General features: G+C 42.9%; 1 protein-coding gene across 3 annotated transcripts in view; it reads right to left on the bottom strand.

Moving 5' to 3' along the window:
• Positions 1-398: 398 nt before the first annotated feature.
• The window catches only part of FTCDNL1 (formiminotransferase cyclodeaminase N-terminal like), a 155408-nt gene continuing 135973 nt past the window's right edge, over positions 399-19833 (bottom strand). The window contains exons 7-8 of one of the 3 annotated variants that reach the window (XM_043446074.1): positions 5536-5609; positions 2666-2764 (exon numbers count right to left, since the gene is read on the bottom strand). In XM_043446074.1, the coding sequence (XP_043302009.1) occupies positions 2753-2764; positions 5536-5609 (86 nt within the window). In that variant the 3' untranslated portion in view covers positions 2666-2752. Of the gene's footprint in view, positions 2765-3666; positions 5610-19833 lie in introns of those variants that run through there. The other 2 variants (XM_043446072.1, XM_043446073.1) reach the window with 2 other exon arrangements.

Genomic DNA, 19833 nt, shown 5'->3' with positions numbered 1-19833 from the left:
CTTCTCTTTCCCTATTAACTCTTCAGGAGACCCAAAGTATTCTTATTCCCCAGGATTTATCAATGCTTGGGGAACTTGTCCTGAGATTTCCTTCTTTACTTAGCTTCTTTCTTTATTCAAAGCTGTCCTGTACAAAGTAATTTCATCTCCTCTTTAAAATCTTGATAATTTCAATAATGATGATAATAGCTAATATTTGAGTGCTTAGTATATGCCAGGCTCCATATTAATTATTTTCCACGGACTTAGCTTGTTTAATGATCATAACCCAATGATATGAATATATGATCATTTCCATTTTACAAATAAGGAAATAAAGGCACATGGAAGTTAAGTAATTTATTCAAGCTCATGGAACAGGTAAATGTTCTGTACCCAAAGGATCTGTATGCAAAGATTCTCCACATAGTCTCTATATTCTCTTATAACATTGCAATATAGGAGCTATAGTATAATATTCAACAGGAATTCATTACAATGGAAATAGAAAAACAAGGTATAAGCTTTCTCCCAGTTCACCAAGGAAGGGGATAGTGGTTTAGTCCCTAAGTCGTGTCTGACTCTTTCAACCCATGGAGCCTGCCAGGCTCCTCTGTCCATGGTATTCTCCAGGCAAGAATACTGGAGTGGGTTCCCGTTTCCTTCTCCAAGGCGTCTTTCTGACCCAGGAAATGAACCTGGGTCTCTTGCATTGCAGGCAGATCCTTTAGTGACTGAGGTAGGAGGAAAGCCCAAGGAGGAGGAAGAATTAGATATTTATGGTGCAGTGAAGGAGGATTACAGAAGAACTAATCTGAAAAAATCCACCCGTCAAGTTCTTGGGGGAAAAGGAGAGCATTATAAAGAAGGTTGGAAATATTATTTATTCCTCAATAATGGAGCGGCCTCCAGAGGTTAGCTGGAGGGCCAGCTGGGGACTGAACTTGGAGTCGACTGCTGTTCCGTGACTGCAGGGAGCGGCATATTGCCGGCAGCTGTGGGTGGGACTGCAGTCACGTGGCCACGACGGCCCCGCGGACCACCCCACGACTGCGGGGAACCTGTCCCGCGCCCTGCAACTCCCCCTTCACAGACGGGAAGCAGGCTCCGCAAGGCCCAGGACTGCGCCGGGTTACTCAGTCAGTAAGAGAGTGGAGCTCAACTCCAGATCCCACCCCCGAGGCCTTCACTCCAGGGAAAAGAAGCTGTCTTTAAAAGCCTGTTAGCATTTTAGCTGCTTCTGTGAACTTGTATTTGCTCTTGTATTTCTTTTTCTTGAATTTTAGCCTGGTCATTCAAAACCAGACTGGATATCTCTTGAGACAAGAATGCTATGCTTTTGTCTATTGTTGGAGAGTGTAAAGTACATCTTCATTGAATGCTTGTTGACCGATTAATTAAATAAGACTGAAGACCAAATGCTAGGCGAAGTGGGTGGACCTCTTTCTTGACTATCAGGCTGCGGAAGTTGCTACGTCACTCTGCGGGGAACCGGCCACTGTCTCTGATCAGGTCGCAAGGGATTCATTACGTTTCTTGATTTCTGTGTGTCTGCAGTGCCTAGCTAATAAAAATGAGGATACAGATTTCTCTCACGGTCCTTCTAGTTCTAAATTTCTAGGGCGAGAGTTTCAACATTGAAGAGAAGAGAAATTCCCCCAAGAATAATGACATTACTGGTAAATAATTTGCATTTGCAGTGGTTTGCAGAAGAACTTGAAAGCATGGGTACTATGTTTCCAATACATAGCTTGCCCTTAAAAATAAATGAATAAAGAAACAGACGGGTTCTTTTCCTAATTCATGTGCCTGTTGCAAAGGTTTTCCAACCATAAACCAGGCCGAAGGCTTTATATATATTTTGTAGTATGGCCGATGCCACAGTGCGATAGTAATAATGCTGTTTTAAACAGGAGCCAGAGATCACAGAACATGCCTTACATTGCCACCACCTTAACACTTGAGAAAGTCTACTTTTTAATGACTATGACTGTTTCAGGAAAACTACTGGGAAAACCTCAAAGATACCCTTGGTTGCTGGCATCTCTGCTTTAAGCTGAGAATTTAAACTATTAAACTCTCTGTTACAGAAGGAATTGTGTCCCCCCACCCCACTCCCCGGCAATGTATACATTGAAACCCTAATTTCCAATGTGACTGTACTTGAGGCAAGATCTTTAGGGGGTAATTAAGGTTAAATGAGGTCATAAGGTTGAGGCTTTAATTCAATAGAACTGATGTCCCCATGAAAAGAGGAAGAGACACCGGAGATCTCTCTCTCTCTCTCCCCATCAACACAGAGAAAAGGTCATGTGAGGACACAGTGAGAAGGTGAGCACCTGAAAGCCAGGAAGAAAGGCCTCAAAAGGAAGCAAACTCATCAACACCTTGATCTTGAACCTCCAGCCTCCAGAACGGTAAGAAAATAAATTTCTTTAATTTAATGTTTAAGCAACATAGTCTATGGCACTTTGTTATGGCAGCCCTAGTAAAATAATAGGTACCCTAAAACCAAAGCTTTGTGATAGCCCCTAAAATCACTTTCATTTGTATTCAGTGATTAAATCACAGCCTCTGAGACTTGACCAAAGGCTGTAGGCAAAGAGACGGGGAAACGCACGCAGAGCCTTGTTCACTTTGTCTTTAGACGACTGGTGTGTCCACGCCTGCCTCTTGGCTGGCACCACGGAAGCACGGTCCCCGGGGCAGCAGGTTCCAGACTTCCATGCTTCTCTATGGGCACCTGCCTGCCTGCGATGTGCCCCACTGTCATTTACTGCTTTGCCTGTGGACAAAAAAAAAAAATAGAAGGCAGACCATCACTCCCCTGCTGTGCCCAGTTTCACTATTATTCATCCATCCATTCCGGAGAAGGCAATGGCAACGCACTCCAGTGTTCTCGCCTGGAGAATCCCACGGACAGAGGAGCCTGGTGGGCTGCAGTCCACGGGGTTGCGAAGAGTTGGACACGACTAAGCAACTTCGCTTTCACTCTTCACTCTCATGCATTGGAGAAGGAAATGGCACCCCACTCCAGTGTTCTTGCCTGGAGAATCCCAGGAACGGTGGAGCCTGGTGGGCTGCCGTCTATGGGGTCGCACAGAGTCGGACACGACTACAGCGACTTAGCAGCAGCAGCAGATCCATCCATTCTGTCATTCAACAAATATTTATTGATGCCTACTGTATGACCAACCTAGATAGCATATTAAAAAGTAGAGACATTACTTTGCCAACAAAGGTCCGTCTGGTCAAGGCTATGGTTTTTCCAGTGATCTTGTATGGATGTGAGAGTTGGACTGTGAAGAAAGCTGAGCGCCAAAAAATTGATGCTTTTGAGCTGTGGTGTTGGAGAAGACTCTTGAGAGTCCCTTGGACTGCAAGGAGATCCAACCAGTCCATCCTAAAGGAGATCAGTCCTGGGTGTTCATTGGAAGGACTGATGCTGAAGCTGAAACTCCAATACTTTGGCCACCTCATGCGAAGAGTTGACTCATTGGAAAAGACCCTGATGCTGGGAGGGATTGGGGGCAGGAGGAGAAGGGGACGACAGAGGATGAGATGGCTGGATGGCATCGCTGACTCGATGGGCATGAGTTTGAGTAAACTCTGGGAGTTGGTAATGGACAGGGAGGCCTGGCATGCTGCGATTCATGGGTTCGCAAAGAGTCAGATACGACTGAGCGACTGAACTGAACTGAACTGAACTGTATGCCAAGCACTGTTTCAGGGACTTGGGATATCGCAGTGAGAAAAATAAGCAAAAATCCCCATCTTCGTGGAGTTTACCTTCTAATGAAATAACTTCTAATGGAGCAAGAACTCTCATTTATTTTATCTTATTTTAATACTGCTCTTTATTTTTCACAAGTTACCTTATCCTTTAATAGAGCAGGTTTCCATCTGTAGTCATTTTCTTGATCTGCTTTCCCATGTCCTTTAGTCCATTTTACCAATAGGGATGTTGAAGGGCAAAAGGTAATTGAATCTACTATTTGTCAAGTCTGGAGTACAGATTAACCATCAGAAAGCAAAGCACAAGTGCTTCATATTCTTAGTTTCCACTAAAACCCTGTACTGGCAGTAAAAATACAAACAAAATTCCCCATAACTTCTCCATGGGGACCCTTCTTGGCTGATTTCTTGTAACTCTGTTGCACTGATTCAGACAAAATCAACCAAGGTCATGACAGTGAAATGCATGTTGCACGCTGATCCCAGAATTTGGATACGAGTTACAAGCATGAACTCAAAGCCAGAACACAGGATCTACCCTGTAATTATTTTATTTTTGACTACAGAAAGTCTCAATCAAATGGCTATCCTGGGTTCAAAGCACTATTTTCTGAAAACATCTAGAAACCAACGTATACTTATGTGTAAAATGTACATATTAAATATAAATGATTCAGCAACATGGATCAGATTTTACATACTGTAAAAAAGAAAAACTCTTCTTTAAAGCTGATCACCCTAGAAATTACCTTTATCATATTTATAATTCTGTTTGAAGATTAAATCTTTTTTTTCCCCCTTTACCCAAATCAGTAAACAACTATCAATGTCCCAAGATTTTATGTTAAAGAAAGAGAATTTCTCCAGGCTGTGGTTAACCACCCTTTGCATCTTGTGTTGTTGCTGTTGTTTTCTTAACTCCTCTGACAGTTTTGTCACACTGGGAGCTCACCCTCTCTGAAATTAAGTCAGTGACAATAGTATTATTGGCTGTTGAGGAGTATGTGTTTGGTTAAAAATAGAATGGGGTTTCATTCCAAGAAACTCATCGCACAGAAATTGCCTAGACTTGACCTTCTGCCATAGGGGAACAAGTTAGAACAAGCTCTTGGAATGGTTGTATACAGTCAAGGCAATCTGATTATCAAAGCAAAGCTTAATAACCCCCACAATGCAGATGCCAGATCACTAGAGAAATCCAAGTCCTTGACCTTGGAACTCCATGAGGAAGTCAGCATCTGATGTACAGATGAAGCCCAGCCTGAGAGGCAGTAAAAAGAATTTTTGCTGTTCAGTCACCAAGTTGTGTCCAGCTCTTCACAACCCCATGGACTGCAGCACGCAAGGCTTCCCTGTCCCCCACCATCTTCCAGAGTTTGCCCAAGTTCCTGTCCGTTGAATTACTGATGCCATCCAACCAAACAGACATTGTCTAAAATCACTGGTATTTGGCCATCATACATCAAACTGGTTTGAAAATCAACGATAATCTTTCTACTAAGGAGTTAGATCCTCAGGCTAGCAGAGACACCGAACCCTCATTACATACACTGGAAAGTAACCTCCACCAAGAATCACAAGCAGGTGGGTTAAGACCTCCCTTGGACAACGTGCTCTCTGCATTTATTTTCTGTGGGAAATTAAATAAGAAGACCTCACTGCTAGGTTAAATAAATAAATAAATCCCATCCCCAGCTCCCCAATTACAGATGAGAGTGTGTTCCTTGTGTTCAGCATCCTGATTACAGATGAGAGTGTTCCTTGTGTCCTGCCAAACGGAGGTCCTTCTTAACCCCTCTTCTCTCCCTCACCTCCGCTCACCTGTAGGGTCACCAGGTCAAGTTCAGACTGACATTCTTCTGCATTTTGTCCTCCGTGCTGGCATAAGCAACATCCTGTTTCAAATAAGGTTTTTAAAAAAAAAACCAAAAAACCCTCATAAAGCTCCTTGGACATCAATGGCTCTTACAAAACAACAATTTGATAAATTAAGTGTAAATGAATCAGAAACATGTGGATCAAGTTTCCCTCAGAATACGCACGGGTTTAAGTATTCAGAGGGAAAGTGCTGGGGAAAAACGTGTTCTGAACCCAAAATGTTTGAAAAATAAGCTCAAACTTCTTTGGCAGTTTCCCCACCCAAATCAACCCGCGTGATAAATATTGGTGTGTGTAGGTAAAGCGCAGGGTCACGGGGCGCTCGCAGCCCCGCCGCCACGAGTAATAACTATATATGGAGTGAGCCGTGAAGGGGGCTGCGAGGCTGAGGCCTCCGGCTCGCCTGCGTTCCCACTCACCCCGGGTTTGTTTTTGTTTGGTTTTTCATGTGAGAGCAGAACCGTTGTAATGATTTCCACTACCACTCCCCTCCCCATCGTTTTATTCCCATCGCTGAAACCCTCGGGGAGGATCTACTGTGTGTGACAAAGAAATATGTCTTTTCTCTGTGTTACAGACCTTGGATCGCATCCAGGGCCCCCTTTTTCCCCCGGAGGCCCGCTCTGCTCCTTTATGATTCGCATTTCATTGCGGTACACTGAACCCGGCGAGAAGTTGTCTGAACCGGCAGAATGGTAAGAGCTAAAAGCAGCAAGCAAGAAGTCTCCTTTCTCATTCTGCCCGGAGTCTGCACTGCCAGAAATCTAAAGCCAGATTTGATCTAAAATTTATACAGGCAAAGAACATCAACACGAGTACACTCAGTCTCTCTTCTCTTCCCCTTTCCCAAGACCCTCTTGACCTGGGAATCTCAGTTTTATGTTTAATTTAATTTTGGATTGCTAATTATCATCTTTTTCTTTTCCCCCACCCTTATTTGATCTTGTCATTCACTTTCACAAGGTCCTCATTTTATTTTTTTAAGCTTTTTAACCCATAAATCTTTAACTTGCAAAACTAAACAGTCAACTTTTGAAATATGAAAACTATTAACTCCAAAGAGGTAGGAGTAGGCTCAAGAAGAGAAGTCTAATATTTGGAAGGAAAAATTCAATTTAGAAGGTATTAAAATACACCAAATATATTCTATATAGGGAAAGAATATATTTGCATTTTTTATATTAGCATTTTTATAAATGCTAATGAAAGAGTTATAGGAGAGTTTGTTTTTCTTTTTTACTGAAGTCATCTCTGATATTCAGATAGGTTAGCTGGGACTACAAAAGAAAAGTACTAATTTTAAGACAGAACTATCTCCTAAACTACACATCCTTTTTTTGGAAGTGATACTGAAATGTATTCATGGGGAAGTCTTACTAGCACCTCAAAATAACAAGTACTTCCTCCCCTATATCCCTACATTTGTTAAGGATAATGGATACTTGTTTTCATACTCCATGTCCAAGAGGCCATGAAGTGAAAATGTTAGTCGCTCAGTCATATTTGACTCTTTATGACCCCGTGGACTGTAGCCCACCAGGCTCCTCTGTCCTTGGGATTCTCCAGGCAAGAATACTGGAGTGGGTTGCCATTTCCTTCTCCAGGGGATTTTCCCAACCCAGGGATTGAACCCGGCTCTCCTGCATTGCAGGCAGACACTTTACCTTCTAAGCTACCAGGGAAGCCTCAAGAGGCCATTATGAGTGACTATTTGCTAAATGCTTCCTATTTCCTTCACACCTGAGCCCCTCTGCCTGGGTTTGTACAACCACATGCTCATCTGTTTGTGATCTGTGTGTCAGTCCATTATCCACACTACAATCCTAGTGATGTTTTCTTATGCATCCCTGAGTGTGACCCAGCCCTGCTGAAATCCTGCCATGCCTTCCATTCCTGGGAAAGCTGGTTCTCAAGGGTCAAGGGGTGGTGGGAAGAGAATTGACTGGAATCTCCACCCAGAGCTTTTACATTCTGTATTGTTTCTATAATAACTTCCCTTCCACGCCCTTGATTGGGACATAGTGTCAGGGCTTGAAAGTGAGCTGGAAAGGAATTTGATTCATTGTGAGGTAGTCATTCTTCCCCTTCCTGCTCACCTCCCCTTCTCCTCCACTCCTCAAAACCTTCTGGCCTTGAAGATGGAGTCTAAACTCCCCAGGGCGCAGGAGGCCTTGCAGGAGTGGGGATCCAGCAGCTCTGCCCCACCTCTGCCCTGCACATACCCTACCGCGGTCACCCATTCTTTTTTTCTATATTGGTAGTGCCTGCTGTTTTCTCCACCTGAAATGCCCTTTTTTCCCTGACTAACTCCATTTCTCCATCAAGCCTCAACACAAACATTTCTTCTAATCACCTGGACACACTGGGCCCTTCACATGTCACCTGCCTGTCTCCTTCCCAGAGCAGGACTTCCTGAGGAATGAAACAGATCTTACGAGTCTTCATCCCCGCTCAGTTCAGTTCAGTTCAGTCGCTCAGTCGTGTCCCACTCTTTGCGACCCCATGAATCGCAGCATGCCAGGCCTCCCTGTCCATCACAAACTCCCGGAGTTTACTCAAACTCATGCCCATCGAGTCGGTGATGCCATCCAGCCATCTCATCCTCTGTCGTCCCTTCTCCTCCTGCCCCCAGTCCCTCCCAGCATCAGGGTCTTTTCCAATGAGTCAACTCTTCGCATGAGGTGGCCAAAGTATTGGAGTTTCAGCTTCAGCATCAGTCCTTCCAATGAACACCCAGGACTGATCTCCTTTAGGATGGACTGGTTGGATCTCCTTGCAGTCCAAGGGACTCTCAAGAGTCTTCTCCAACACCACAGTTCAAAAGCATCAATTTTTCAGCGCTCAGCTTTCTTCACTGTCCAACTCTCACATCCATACATGACCACTGGAAAAACCATAGCCTTGACCAGACGGACCTTTGTTGGCAAAGTAATGTCTCTACTTTTTAATATGCTATCTAGGTTGGTCATAACTTTCCTTCCAAAGAGTAAGCGTCTTATAATTTCATGGTTGCAGTCACCATCTGCAGTGATTTTGGAGCCCAAAAAAATAAAGTCTGACACGGTTTCCACTGTCTCCCCATCTATTTCCCATGAGGTGATGGGACCAGATGTCATGATCTTAGTTTTCTGAATGTTCAGCTTTAAACCAACTTTTTCACTCTCCTCTTTCACTTTCATCAAGAGGCTTTTTAGTTCCTCTCCACTTTCTTCCATATGCACTTCCTGCATATCTGAGGTTATTGATATTTCTCCTGGCAATCTTAATTCCAGCTTGTGTTTCTTCCAGCCCAGCGTTTCTCATGATGTACTCTGCATAGAAGTTAAATAAGCAGGGTGACAATATACAGCCCTGATGTACTCCTTTTCCTATTTGGAACCAGTCTGTTGTTCCATGTCCAGTTCTAACTGTTGCTTCCTGACCTGCATATAGGTTTCTCAAGAGGCAAGTCAGCTGGTCTGGTATTCCCATCTCCTTCAGAATTTTTCACAATTTATTGTGATCCACACAGTCGAAGGCTTTGGCATAGTCAATAAAGCAGAAATAGATGTTTTTCTGGGACTCTCTTGCTTTTTTGATGATCCAGCAGATACTGGCAATTTGATCTCTGGTTCCTCTGCCTTTTCTAAAACCAGCTTGAACATCTGGAAGTTCTCGGTTCACGTATTGCTGAAGCCTGGCTTGGAGAATTTTGAGCATTATTTTGCTAGCATGTGAGATGAGTGCAATTGTGCTGTAGTCTGAGCATTCTTTGGGATTGCCTTTCTTAGGGATTGGAATGAAAACTGACCTTTTCCAGTTCTGTGGCCACTGCTGAGTTTTCCACATTTGCTGGCATATTGAGTGCAGCACTTTCACAGCATCATCTTTCAGGATTTGAAACAGCTCAACTGGAATTCCATCACATCCACTAGCTTTGTTCGTAGTGATGCTTCCTAAGGCCCACTTGACTTCACATTCCAGGATGTCTGGCTGTAGGTGAGTGATCACACCATTGTGATTATCTGGGTCATGAAGATCTTTTTTGTATAGTTCTTCTGTGTATTCTTGCCACCTCTTCTTAATATCTTCTGCTTCTGTTAGGTCCATACCATTTCTCTCCTTCATTGAGCCCATTTTTGCCTGAAATGTTCCCTTGGTATCTCTAATTTTCTTGAAGAGATCTCTAGTCTTTCCCATTCTGTTGTTTTCCTCTACTTCTTTGCATTGATCGCTGAGGAAGGCTTTCTTATCTCTCCTGGCTATTCTTTGGAACTCTGCATTCAAATGGGAATATCTTTCCTTTTCTCCTTTGCTTTTTGCTTCTCTTCTTTTCACAGCTATTTGTAAGGCCTCCTCAGACAACCATTTTGCCTTTTTGCATTTCTTTTCCATGGAGATGGTCTTGATCCCTGTCTCCTGCACAATGTCACGAACCTCCATCTATAGTTCATCAGGCTATCTGTCTATCAGATCTAGTCCCTTAAATCCATTTCTCACTTCCACTGTATATTCATAAGGGATTTGATTTAGGTCATACCTGAATGGTCTAGTGGTTTTCCCTACTTTCTTCAGTTTAAGTCTGAATTTGGCAATAAGGAGTTCATGATCTGAGCCACAGTCAGCTCCAGGTCTTGTTTTTGCTGACTGTATAGAGTTTCTCCATCTTTGGCTGCAAAGAATATAATCAATCTGATTTCGGTGTTGGACATCCGGTGATGTCCATGTGTAGAGTCTTCTCTTGTGTTAAGATGCTAAATGGTTTTTGAATGACTAGATTCACTCATGTATAAATAAATAAATGAGTAAAAGAAATCACAGTAGTCAGGTCTATATGAACTGACTCATATATGTTTTGCAAAAACTGTGTACTAATATCTTATTATTAAATAATTAATCCAACCTGGCCACTAAGCTACCAGCAATAACCAGGCTGCCATACAATTGAACTAGTTATTTTGGTCATCTTAACATGCAAATGAGTTTTAGTCATTTGTTGATTGAGCCATATATGAAATAAATTCTCCCTCTAAAAAAAGAAGTATATAGCAACTATTATGAATTTTAAAATACTAACACATTTACTTATTGAGTACTTACTATGTACTGGGCAATGACTTACGTGTTTTATGTGCATTGATTCATTTAGTCCTCACAGAAACTCTACAAGGTATGTGCCTTTATGGTGCCCACTTAACAGATGAGGAAGATACCTACAGGTACCCAGCAGAACACAGACAGCCCATGTTCTCACCCAATAGTTTATATCCTGTCTCTCAGGACACAAATGGGCATTGTATAATTTCTATAGCAAACAATGTTTTCCAAAGGAGAACCATAATTAAATTCTCTACAGTTTCCATCCTATATTGAGATCAAAGTGAAAGTCTCTCTGTCCTGTTCGACTCTTTGCAAGCCCATGGACTATACAGTCCATGGAATTCTCCAGGCCAGAATACTGGAGTGGGTAGCCTTTCCCTTCTCCAGGGGATCTTCCCAATGGAAGAATCAAACCCTGGTCTCCCACATTGCAGGTGAATTCTTTTTTTTTTTTTTGTTAGTAAAAAAACTTTATTAAAATTGCTAATATAATTTTCCTTCATTTATTTTTTTTCTCTTTTATTTTGTTTTATTTTCCATTTATTTTTATTAGTTAGAGGCTAATTACTTTACAATATTGTAGTGGTTTTTGCCATGCATTGACATGAATCAGCCATGGATTTACATGTGTTCCCCATCCTGATTCCCGCCTCCCGCCTCCCTCTCCATCCCATCCCTCTGGGTCTGAATGCCCCAACCAAAAGACAAAGACTGGCTGAATGGATACAAAAGCAGGTGAATTCTTTTACCAGCTGAGCCACAGAGGAAGACCATTCAGATCGGAAAGGCCTTGCAAATCCCAGTTGCTCTTGTAGTTAGATCCTGTCACTTCCATTGATCAATTCATTCATAAAACAAAACACAGCAAACGTTGGGGAGGTAACGTTTTTTCTGACTTAACTGATTTTTGCTCCCTTACCCATAAAACTGGTTTTGAGATGACTTTAACTTAACCATTCCCTGGAGAGCAAAAAGCTGGGGTGCCCTGCAGCTTTTAGGATACTGGATTCCAGAAAGGGCCAAAGACATGTTGATCAAGGGAGAAGACACGGAAGTTGGAGTGACCAGGAGAGGCAGGGAGAGGCTCAAGGTCTCTGACATGGCTGACTATCCACACAGCCTCTTCTCTCCTCAAGACTCTGAACTTTTAAATGAAAGCATTTAAAAAAGAGTATTGCCTGTCAATACTCTGTTTATCCAAGATAGGAAAGCAGGTTTAGTTAAAGGAGGTGAAAAACATACTTGTAGCCATGTCACCTTTTGCTATTTCTTTTTGTAATCTTGTGTTATAATTACCTTGAAATAACAATAAAAATTAAATCAATAATGGTTCTTCTTTCCTAAAATGTGGGCAGGAAGCTTGTATTCATATTCACCTCCATGGTCTTGTCCTACTTCCCAGAGAGAGAGAGAAAGACAGACAGACAGACAGACAGACAGACAGACAGACAGACCCTCAGTTGGGCCTTCTGGTCTACCAGGAGACTCTGTAACCTTGTGTACCTGACCCTGAATTCTGTGCCCAGCTCCTCAGTGGAAAGCAGACCATTTAACCTCCCTTCGCCTCTATCTCTCCATCTGTAAAAGATGTGAAATAATGCAGGCCACCTGCTTCCTTCACAGGAGAGTGGTGAGAATTAATGATATTAGGTTAATGCTGTCAGCTTTCTGAAGGGTCCAGGGAATTTGGAATGAGAGACCCCGTATGGATATCAGATATGGTTCCCTAATCAAAGGACTTCCGGCTGTCCATATATCTTCAGAATCAGGGGCACTGGAACACCAGCTTTTCTATTTGTTATTTGAAATGGTGCCCAAAAGAGAAGAGGACAAGACATGACTGAAGGATATGACCGAGACAACCCTTCTGGTGACCGTCCATTCAACATCTGTCCGAGGGGAGGTGATTACAGGCTTCAGATTGCCAAGTCCATTATCATTAGCACATTATTTGGTGCTGAATGCATTGAAAGGACAGGTCAGGCCACAAATGTCTTTGTTAAATGGAGCACACTCCAGGCGACTGTGCTGTGGGTCCGTTTCTCCCCCCGCCCCAACCCTAACTGCACTAGCACCCCATCCTAGGCCCCGACCCCACATTTAAGAGTTCACAAATTGTTCCTGCTAGTTTAAGCAAAAATGCTCCAAGAGGTAACGGGGCCATGATAATTAATTTTGCTCCTTGACTGGAAGGTGAAAAGCTTTTTATTATGTAAATTATAAATGTCCTGAAGGGAAACTTTATCTCTCTCTCACCAATGAGCCCATCAAGCTGCCTGAATCAGGATTTTTTTTTTATGTTTATTAGTCTAGGGGGGCCAGTTAGGACGTTTCATAGCTTCTAAGTGCTGACATTTATCTATTGCTTCCAAATAAGCTTAGTGGCAGGAAGCCATGGGCACATCGCAAAATATGGAGGGGTGGGGGGGAATCCAGCTACAGACAGGCGGAGTGCAAATGGCGCAAACCTCTGGGCCTGAAAGGTGGGTGAGAGCCCACTGGTCCCTGTGCTGAGGGCTTTTGTCTCTCCCTGGATTCCCCTTTTATCCCATCTTGCTCCCTTGTGATTCCTTCTGACCTGTCTAATTTCCGCCTTGGCTAATGATACCCTGGGGTTCTGGGCACAGCCAACCCTTCCTCCACAGCCATCATTATCCCTAGCCATACTCTTTAGGCTCTTTGTTTGGGGACCTCTTTGCTCTCAAAGAACACTAGAGTTTTTTTTTCTTCCCTCAGAGGAACAATTTTATACACTACGATGGTTGCATTTTATATATCAGCTTGACTGGGCCCCAGTGCCCGGATATCTGGGCAAATGTTCTTCTGGATGTTTCTGTGATTTTGGATGAGATTAAACTTTAAATTGGTAAACTTTGAGTAAAACAGATTGTTCTTCATGATGTTGGTGGGCCTCATCCAATCAGTAGAAGGGCTGAATAGAGCAAAAGACTGACCTCTGTGCAAGAAGGGATTCTGCAGCAGATGATTTTGGACTTGAATTGCAACACCTGCTCTTTGCTGGGCCTCCAGCCTACCGGGCCACCCTGCAGATTCAGGACTTGCAGCCTACAGAAGTCAATTCTTTAAAATCTCTCTATATAGATATAAGATACAGGTATATACTATTGTTTCTGTTTCTCTGGAGAATCCCGACTAATACACATGCCTATGAGTGTATAGACTAAAACACCACTCCACTCCGAAAGGTTAGGGTATATGATAGTGACTGGGACCTAACAAGCCTTGAGAACAGGTAAGCTTTGGTGTTCTTATTTCACATAATAACATCTTTTGAACTCTAGCTGGGCTGTTGGGTAACACATCCTAGACTTCACAGTAGAACAGAAAGCTGATAGAAAAGAAGCAGAGAGAGGTGAGATGAGTGTTTTCTAACCAGTCCAGATTTGACTACAGGCTCTGCATCCTTCATTTAGGAAGTAATAACCTATGGCTGATTCATGGTGAGGTTTGACAGAAAACAACGAAATTTTGTAAAGCAATTATCCTTCAATTAAAAAATAAATTAACTTTAAAAAGAGAAGTAATAAATCTATCTCATTGATGGACATATGGCACAATTTCATAAGAAGTTTATAGGAAGAATTTCATCGTCCAATACTACAAAGGTCTAGACACACGGAGGAGATGAAACAGTGCCTTGCTTTACTGCAGCTTATAATCTAGTGAAGGATTCAGGTATTAAACAGAAAACACATGTGTGCTCAGTTGTGTCCAACTCTTTGCAACCCTTTGGACTGCAGCCTGCCAGGTTCCTCTGTCCAGGAGATTCTCTAGGCAAGAATACTAGAGTGGGTTGCCATTTCCTCCTCCAGGGGATTTTCCTGACCCAGGGATTGAACCTGAGTCTCCTGTGTCTCCTGCATTGCAGGCAGATTCTTTACCCCTTCAGCCATAAAGTCACATGCAAATATATATCATGATACCTGCTGAATTCCATTAGAGGAAATAAACCTGTTTCATTATAGATTGAAAGGAAAAGTGAAAGTGAAGTTGCTCAGTCGCGTCTGACTCCTTGCAACACCATGGACTGTAGCCTGCCAGGCTCTTCCGTTCATGGAATTCTCCAGGCAAGAATACTAGGGTGGGTTGCCATTTCCCTTTCCAGGGGATCTTCCCTACCCAGGGATCAAACCCAGGCCTCCTACATTTCAGGCAGACTCTTCACCATCTGAGCCACAAGGTAAGCTCCAGAGACAACAGTTTAGAGAAACTGAAAAACAAATCGGAGTTGCCGAAATTAGGGGAGAGTATTTCAAGCAAAGCAGCAGCAGATGTGGGGCTTTCAAGCAGGGCCGATCTCCGTGAAAAGCAAAGGGAAGAAGTGTGGAGAGTGGAACCCTGGAGTGAGGAGGGGCAGGCAGAACCAAGCATGCAAGAGCCCGTCTCCCTGAAGAGGAAGCTGTGTTTTCTCCAAGTACAGTGAAAAGCTAGTGAAGTATTTTAAACAGAGGAGTGGCATTATCTTAATTTCTATTTGCAAAAATTATTTTGGCTCCCTCTATGTGGAAAATAGACTGGAGAGTACATATTGTAAGGCCAACGTGATGGACATTTTCGTTTCCTCTCTTCTCCAACTGGATAAGGGGAAACCTATATTTGCCATTCCCACCTTGGCTTGTTACCTTTCAAGTGGAGAGATTCTTGCTTATAAGGGGATAGATTTAACTGAGATATATATTTGAAAAATGGAGAAATAAGAGAGAGAGACATGCGTGAGGGAGGGGGTTGAAAAGAAGGAATTATAGTAAATAAAAAGCTTATTTGAGGCTTCTTTCTTTTTCTGGGAGCAACTTTCAAGGATAGAAAACCAGTGGAGAAGGAAAGGGAAAGTTAAACTATTGCAGATTATGATGAGATCTTTCTGTGTTTATCAAGAAAAGTTTAAGTTAAGAATGAAAGTGAAAGTTGCATCTGACTATTTGCAACCCCATGGACTATACAGCCCATGAAATTCTCCAGGCCAGAATACTGGAGTGGGTAGCCTTTCCCTCCTCCAGGGGATCTTCCCAACCCAGGGATCGAACCCAGGTCTCCCACATTGCAGGCGGATTCTTTACCATCTGAGAGCTACGAGGGAAGCCCCGAGTTAAGAACAGGAGTCCTTTATTAATTACTGTTGGTTGTCGGATGGTGCTTCCTTGGGTCTTCCACTCCTCCACGACTGGACTATGTAGGCCTTTATAAAAGGGTTGTCACTTCACAAAAGGTATGCTTAAGCACCCAACAGATGACAGCAATGGACTTGGCTGATAGAAGAGGACCTTGGGAACTTCTAGAGGTGGTGGAGACATAAACTAACAGAAGGAACAGAGCTGACATTGTCCTCAAATTTCTCTCTTTCTCCCCTTCTTCCATGTAAAAACATTTTATCTCAGAATTTAGACACCCAGAGTACAGACTCTAATTCCCAGATTCTTTTAGAGTTGAATACGAGTGACCTTGTGGCCAAATTATTATGTCTAATGGGATGAACGCCATTAGAACATGCCCCTCAAAGAAAGTGGCATCCCCTCTCCTGGTCCCTTTTCTCCATTTCCACAGGCTGGACTGTGGTGTGTGGTAAACCATCTTGGATGATAAGGTATCATCCATACAATACACCAGGGGTGGTGGAGCTAAAGACAGAGGCACCTAGAGCCCCCACACTCCATCAGGCCAAGACAGACAGCGCTTGGACTAGTATGTAAGGAAGAAATAACTTATAGCTTATTTAAGCCATTATTTTAAACCATATCCTAAGTAATACCAGTTGTTTACTAGAGAGTCTCTAGTTCTCTCTAAAATTTTCCTATCTCTCCCACTAGAGATGTGGTGGTAAAAAACAAGGGTGGAATCTTATCTCTACCCTGTTCATAGACTGGGGGACTCAGGGATCTCATAACTATGCCCTGAAGGTTAGATAAGCAGCAATTTACAAACTGGATCTATATTCTTCTGTAACCACTTCCTTAGCTGTGGTTAATTAAAAATTTAAACACATACGCAACTGAAAAAAAAATTTCCCAGTATTTCTTAAAAAAAAAAAAAAAAACAGTTTCAACACTTATAGTGGTAAAAATTTCTAATCAGGCTTTGGAAAATCTCTGCAAAAGACATTCCCACATAGTCTAAACTGTGAAATCCATCATATAGAACATGAGATCTGAGTAAAAGACTCTAGTTTTACTACCAGCCCCACAAGTGACATCACAGGCAGCCTGCCCGAACACTTTAATGCTCTGTACCTCTATTTCACATTTCGGAAAGAGCAGCTGTTCTAAAGAAATATTGTGAGGATTCGCATCCTGGATAGCCGGAGTGAAAGAGGACATCATTGGGCACCTGGTCCAAGCACCCATCCAATGCCTGTTTCCAGGTGGTAAGGATCTCATCATTATTCAGCTTAGTATAGTCGAATCATATCGCAGTAAGCATTTCCTAAAAATGCCACTTTTAGGAATTCCCTGCAGTCCAGTGGTTAGGGCTCAGAGCTTTCGCTGCCAGAGCCTAGGTTCAGCCCCTGGTCGGGGAACTAAGATCCCGCAAGCTGCGTGGCGTGGCCAAAAATGAAAAATAAAAGTGCCATCTTTACTCTGTCACACTGCTTTTTTGTGACAATGACATGAAAAAGAAGAATCAGCATGGCAAAGTGAAGGGAGGACAGACTCTCAAAGTCAGACGAATCTGGCCTTGAACTCAGGTCTACCATTTAGGTGACCTGGAGCAAGTCACTTAATGTCTTTAAGCTTCCAAAGTTACTGTGATGCGTATTTTAGGGACCACAAATGGTGAAATATACAGTGACACATAACTCCTGTACATAGGACTTAGTCAATAATTAACTTGGCTATTGTTTTGCTATTACTACATTTATCATTGTCAGCCTTATAGTCACTCTAGGAAGTGGCCCAGCTTTGCCACTCACCAGCTATGTGACCTTGAGTAAGGTTCTTAATTCTTCTGTGCCTCCGTTTTCCCATCTGTAAATGAGGAGTGATGGTAATACATCACAAGTTTGCTGTGAAGGTTAAATGTGTAAAACAATATAAAACACTTTGAATAGAGCTTTAGTAATTGTGTTATATAAATGTCAGCTTCTGTAACTATCAGTCAAACTAAAAATTATTAGGAAAGCTCTCAGCTATAAGGTAAAATGAAGATCATGAATGGGGACATTTTGGAACAGTGCCTAAAAGAAAACCTCTTTTATTTGCCCTTTATAGTAAATTTACTTCTCTAAATATGCTTTTCATTTTGATAATGTTAAGTGTTCTCAACATGAAGCAGTAAGTAGTACAAGGAACAGGAGACAATCTGGGGTTTAAAGTGGGCAGATGGAAGTCTAATATGTTTAAAGTTCTCAGAAATATTTTAAATAAAATCATAGAAAATGTGCATTTGAGAATCTTCTCTTATCTTATTCCCAATGCTAGCTGAGCTGAAAAACTCAGAAGAAAGCACAGTTGACAGAGGACGGGAGCAGGAGCCTGGTTTCTTTAGGGCTTGGGCCAGGTCTTTCCACCCACCAGCTGGCTGACTTACATTGTCTTGCTTAACATCTCTGAGCCTCAATTTCCTTATGCAAAGTGAGAGGCTTAATTAGAAGATCTCTAAAATGCCTGGGATTTCTCAGTTTAAGATTCCATGTGAACCTGCTCGGATACACATTAGCAGGCAAACAGTCCTGCCTAGATTTAGGGATAACTTTCCAAGATGACTTATTCCATATCCGACTAAGTAATCTCAAGGTATTAGAGTGCAGTTTGTTTGTTTCTGCTGCTGCTGCTGCTAAGTCGCTTCAGTCGTGTCCGACTCTGTGCGACCCCATAGACGGCAGCCCACCAGGCTCCCCCGTCCCTGGGATTCTCCAGGCAAGAACACTGGAGTGGGGTGCCATTTCCTTCTCCGTGTTTGTTTGTAGAGACCTATAAATGCAATGGTACTGGATCAGTCACAGTAGGTTAGGTTATGCTATGATAACAAATAATCCCAAACATCTCAGTGGCTTTCAATAACTCAGTTTTGTCTTTACTGACACTGTGTGTCTGTCAAGCGTCAGCTGTTGCCCTGCTCCACACCTTTATTTCAGGACCTAGGCCGAAGAAGCAGCCTCTATCTGGCAGTTGCTGTTCTTCTGGAGAAGGTGGCTCTTAAAATTACGGCGTGTAAATGATACACATCACTTCTACCTATATTTTATTGGCCAAAGCAAATCACATGGTTTCTCCTGACTTCAGCAAAGAGGGTATGACTAATTTGTCCACCCGTGGGAAAAAAAAAACACAGTTGGCGGAGAAAATAGAGTATTTGGTGAACACCAGTACAATCTAGGACAGAGGTCAATGGAGAATTTATCTCCTGAATTGGAAAATTAGCTGTCCCTAAAAGGAAGGAAAAAGAACTCTCTTTGTTGAAGGCAAACATCTATACAGGAGTATTTGGAACCCAAGAACATAAAGGTAAGGACACTCACTTCTGGGAGAACTACTAGTGGAGGAAGCAGTTGTCTTTTTTGCTACTTTTGTGAGAAAAATAAATACCAAACAAATACGGGGGCAGGGGGAAATAAGGCATAGGGTGCCGATAGGGCTGCGGAGAGAGAAGAGGAGCTGGGGAAAGCCAGTCTTGGAGAGACGACACCCTTTTCTGCAGCTCCAGGCGGCTCCAGCTAATGACTGCGGGCAAGCAGAGTGTGCGTGCTGAGGGTGCCAGCAAGCACATAAAAGGCAGAGCAAGGAGGATCAACATGTTTTGCTGCCATTTCCAGGAAAGGGATGGTGTCCCCCAGCAGCCTCCCACAGTAGATGACCAGGAAAAAAAGCAAACACAAATAACACTCATTGAAACTCCGAGTCGTGACTACTGTGTTTCATAGCACATCCTCCCTCAAATCCTGGCTGCGAACCAGCCCAGCCACTTGAGGCAGCGCTGGCAGCCTGCTCTCTCTCCTGGCACTGGGTACGCGTGGCAGCTGGATGGCTTGTAGTCGGTGCAGTTTTGCAGCTGGTGGTGGTAGCAATTGGCAAAAACTAGCTGTCCAGATGGGCATTAAATTTTCTTTAATGTTTATAATATGTCAAAAGAGAATAATCCTATGTCAAAGTGGCTTACAAGAACTTTTTCTCAGGAGCTTACAGAAATTCCTTTATGACAAGATGGAGG

The sequence above is a fragment of the Cervus canadensis genome, chromosome 24 (genome assembly GCF_019320065.1).
Source record: "Cervus canadensis isolate Bull #8, Minnesota chromosome 24, ASM1932006v1, whole genome shotgun sequence".
In the NCBI taxonomy this organism is placed as follows: Eukaryota; Metazoa; Chordata; class Mammalia; order Artiodactyla; family Cervidae; genus Cervus; species Cervus canadensis.
This window is presented reverse-complemented; position numbering and strand designations above follow the sequence as displayed.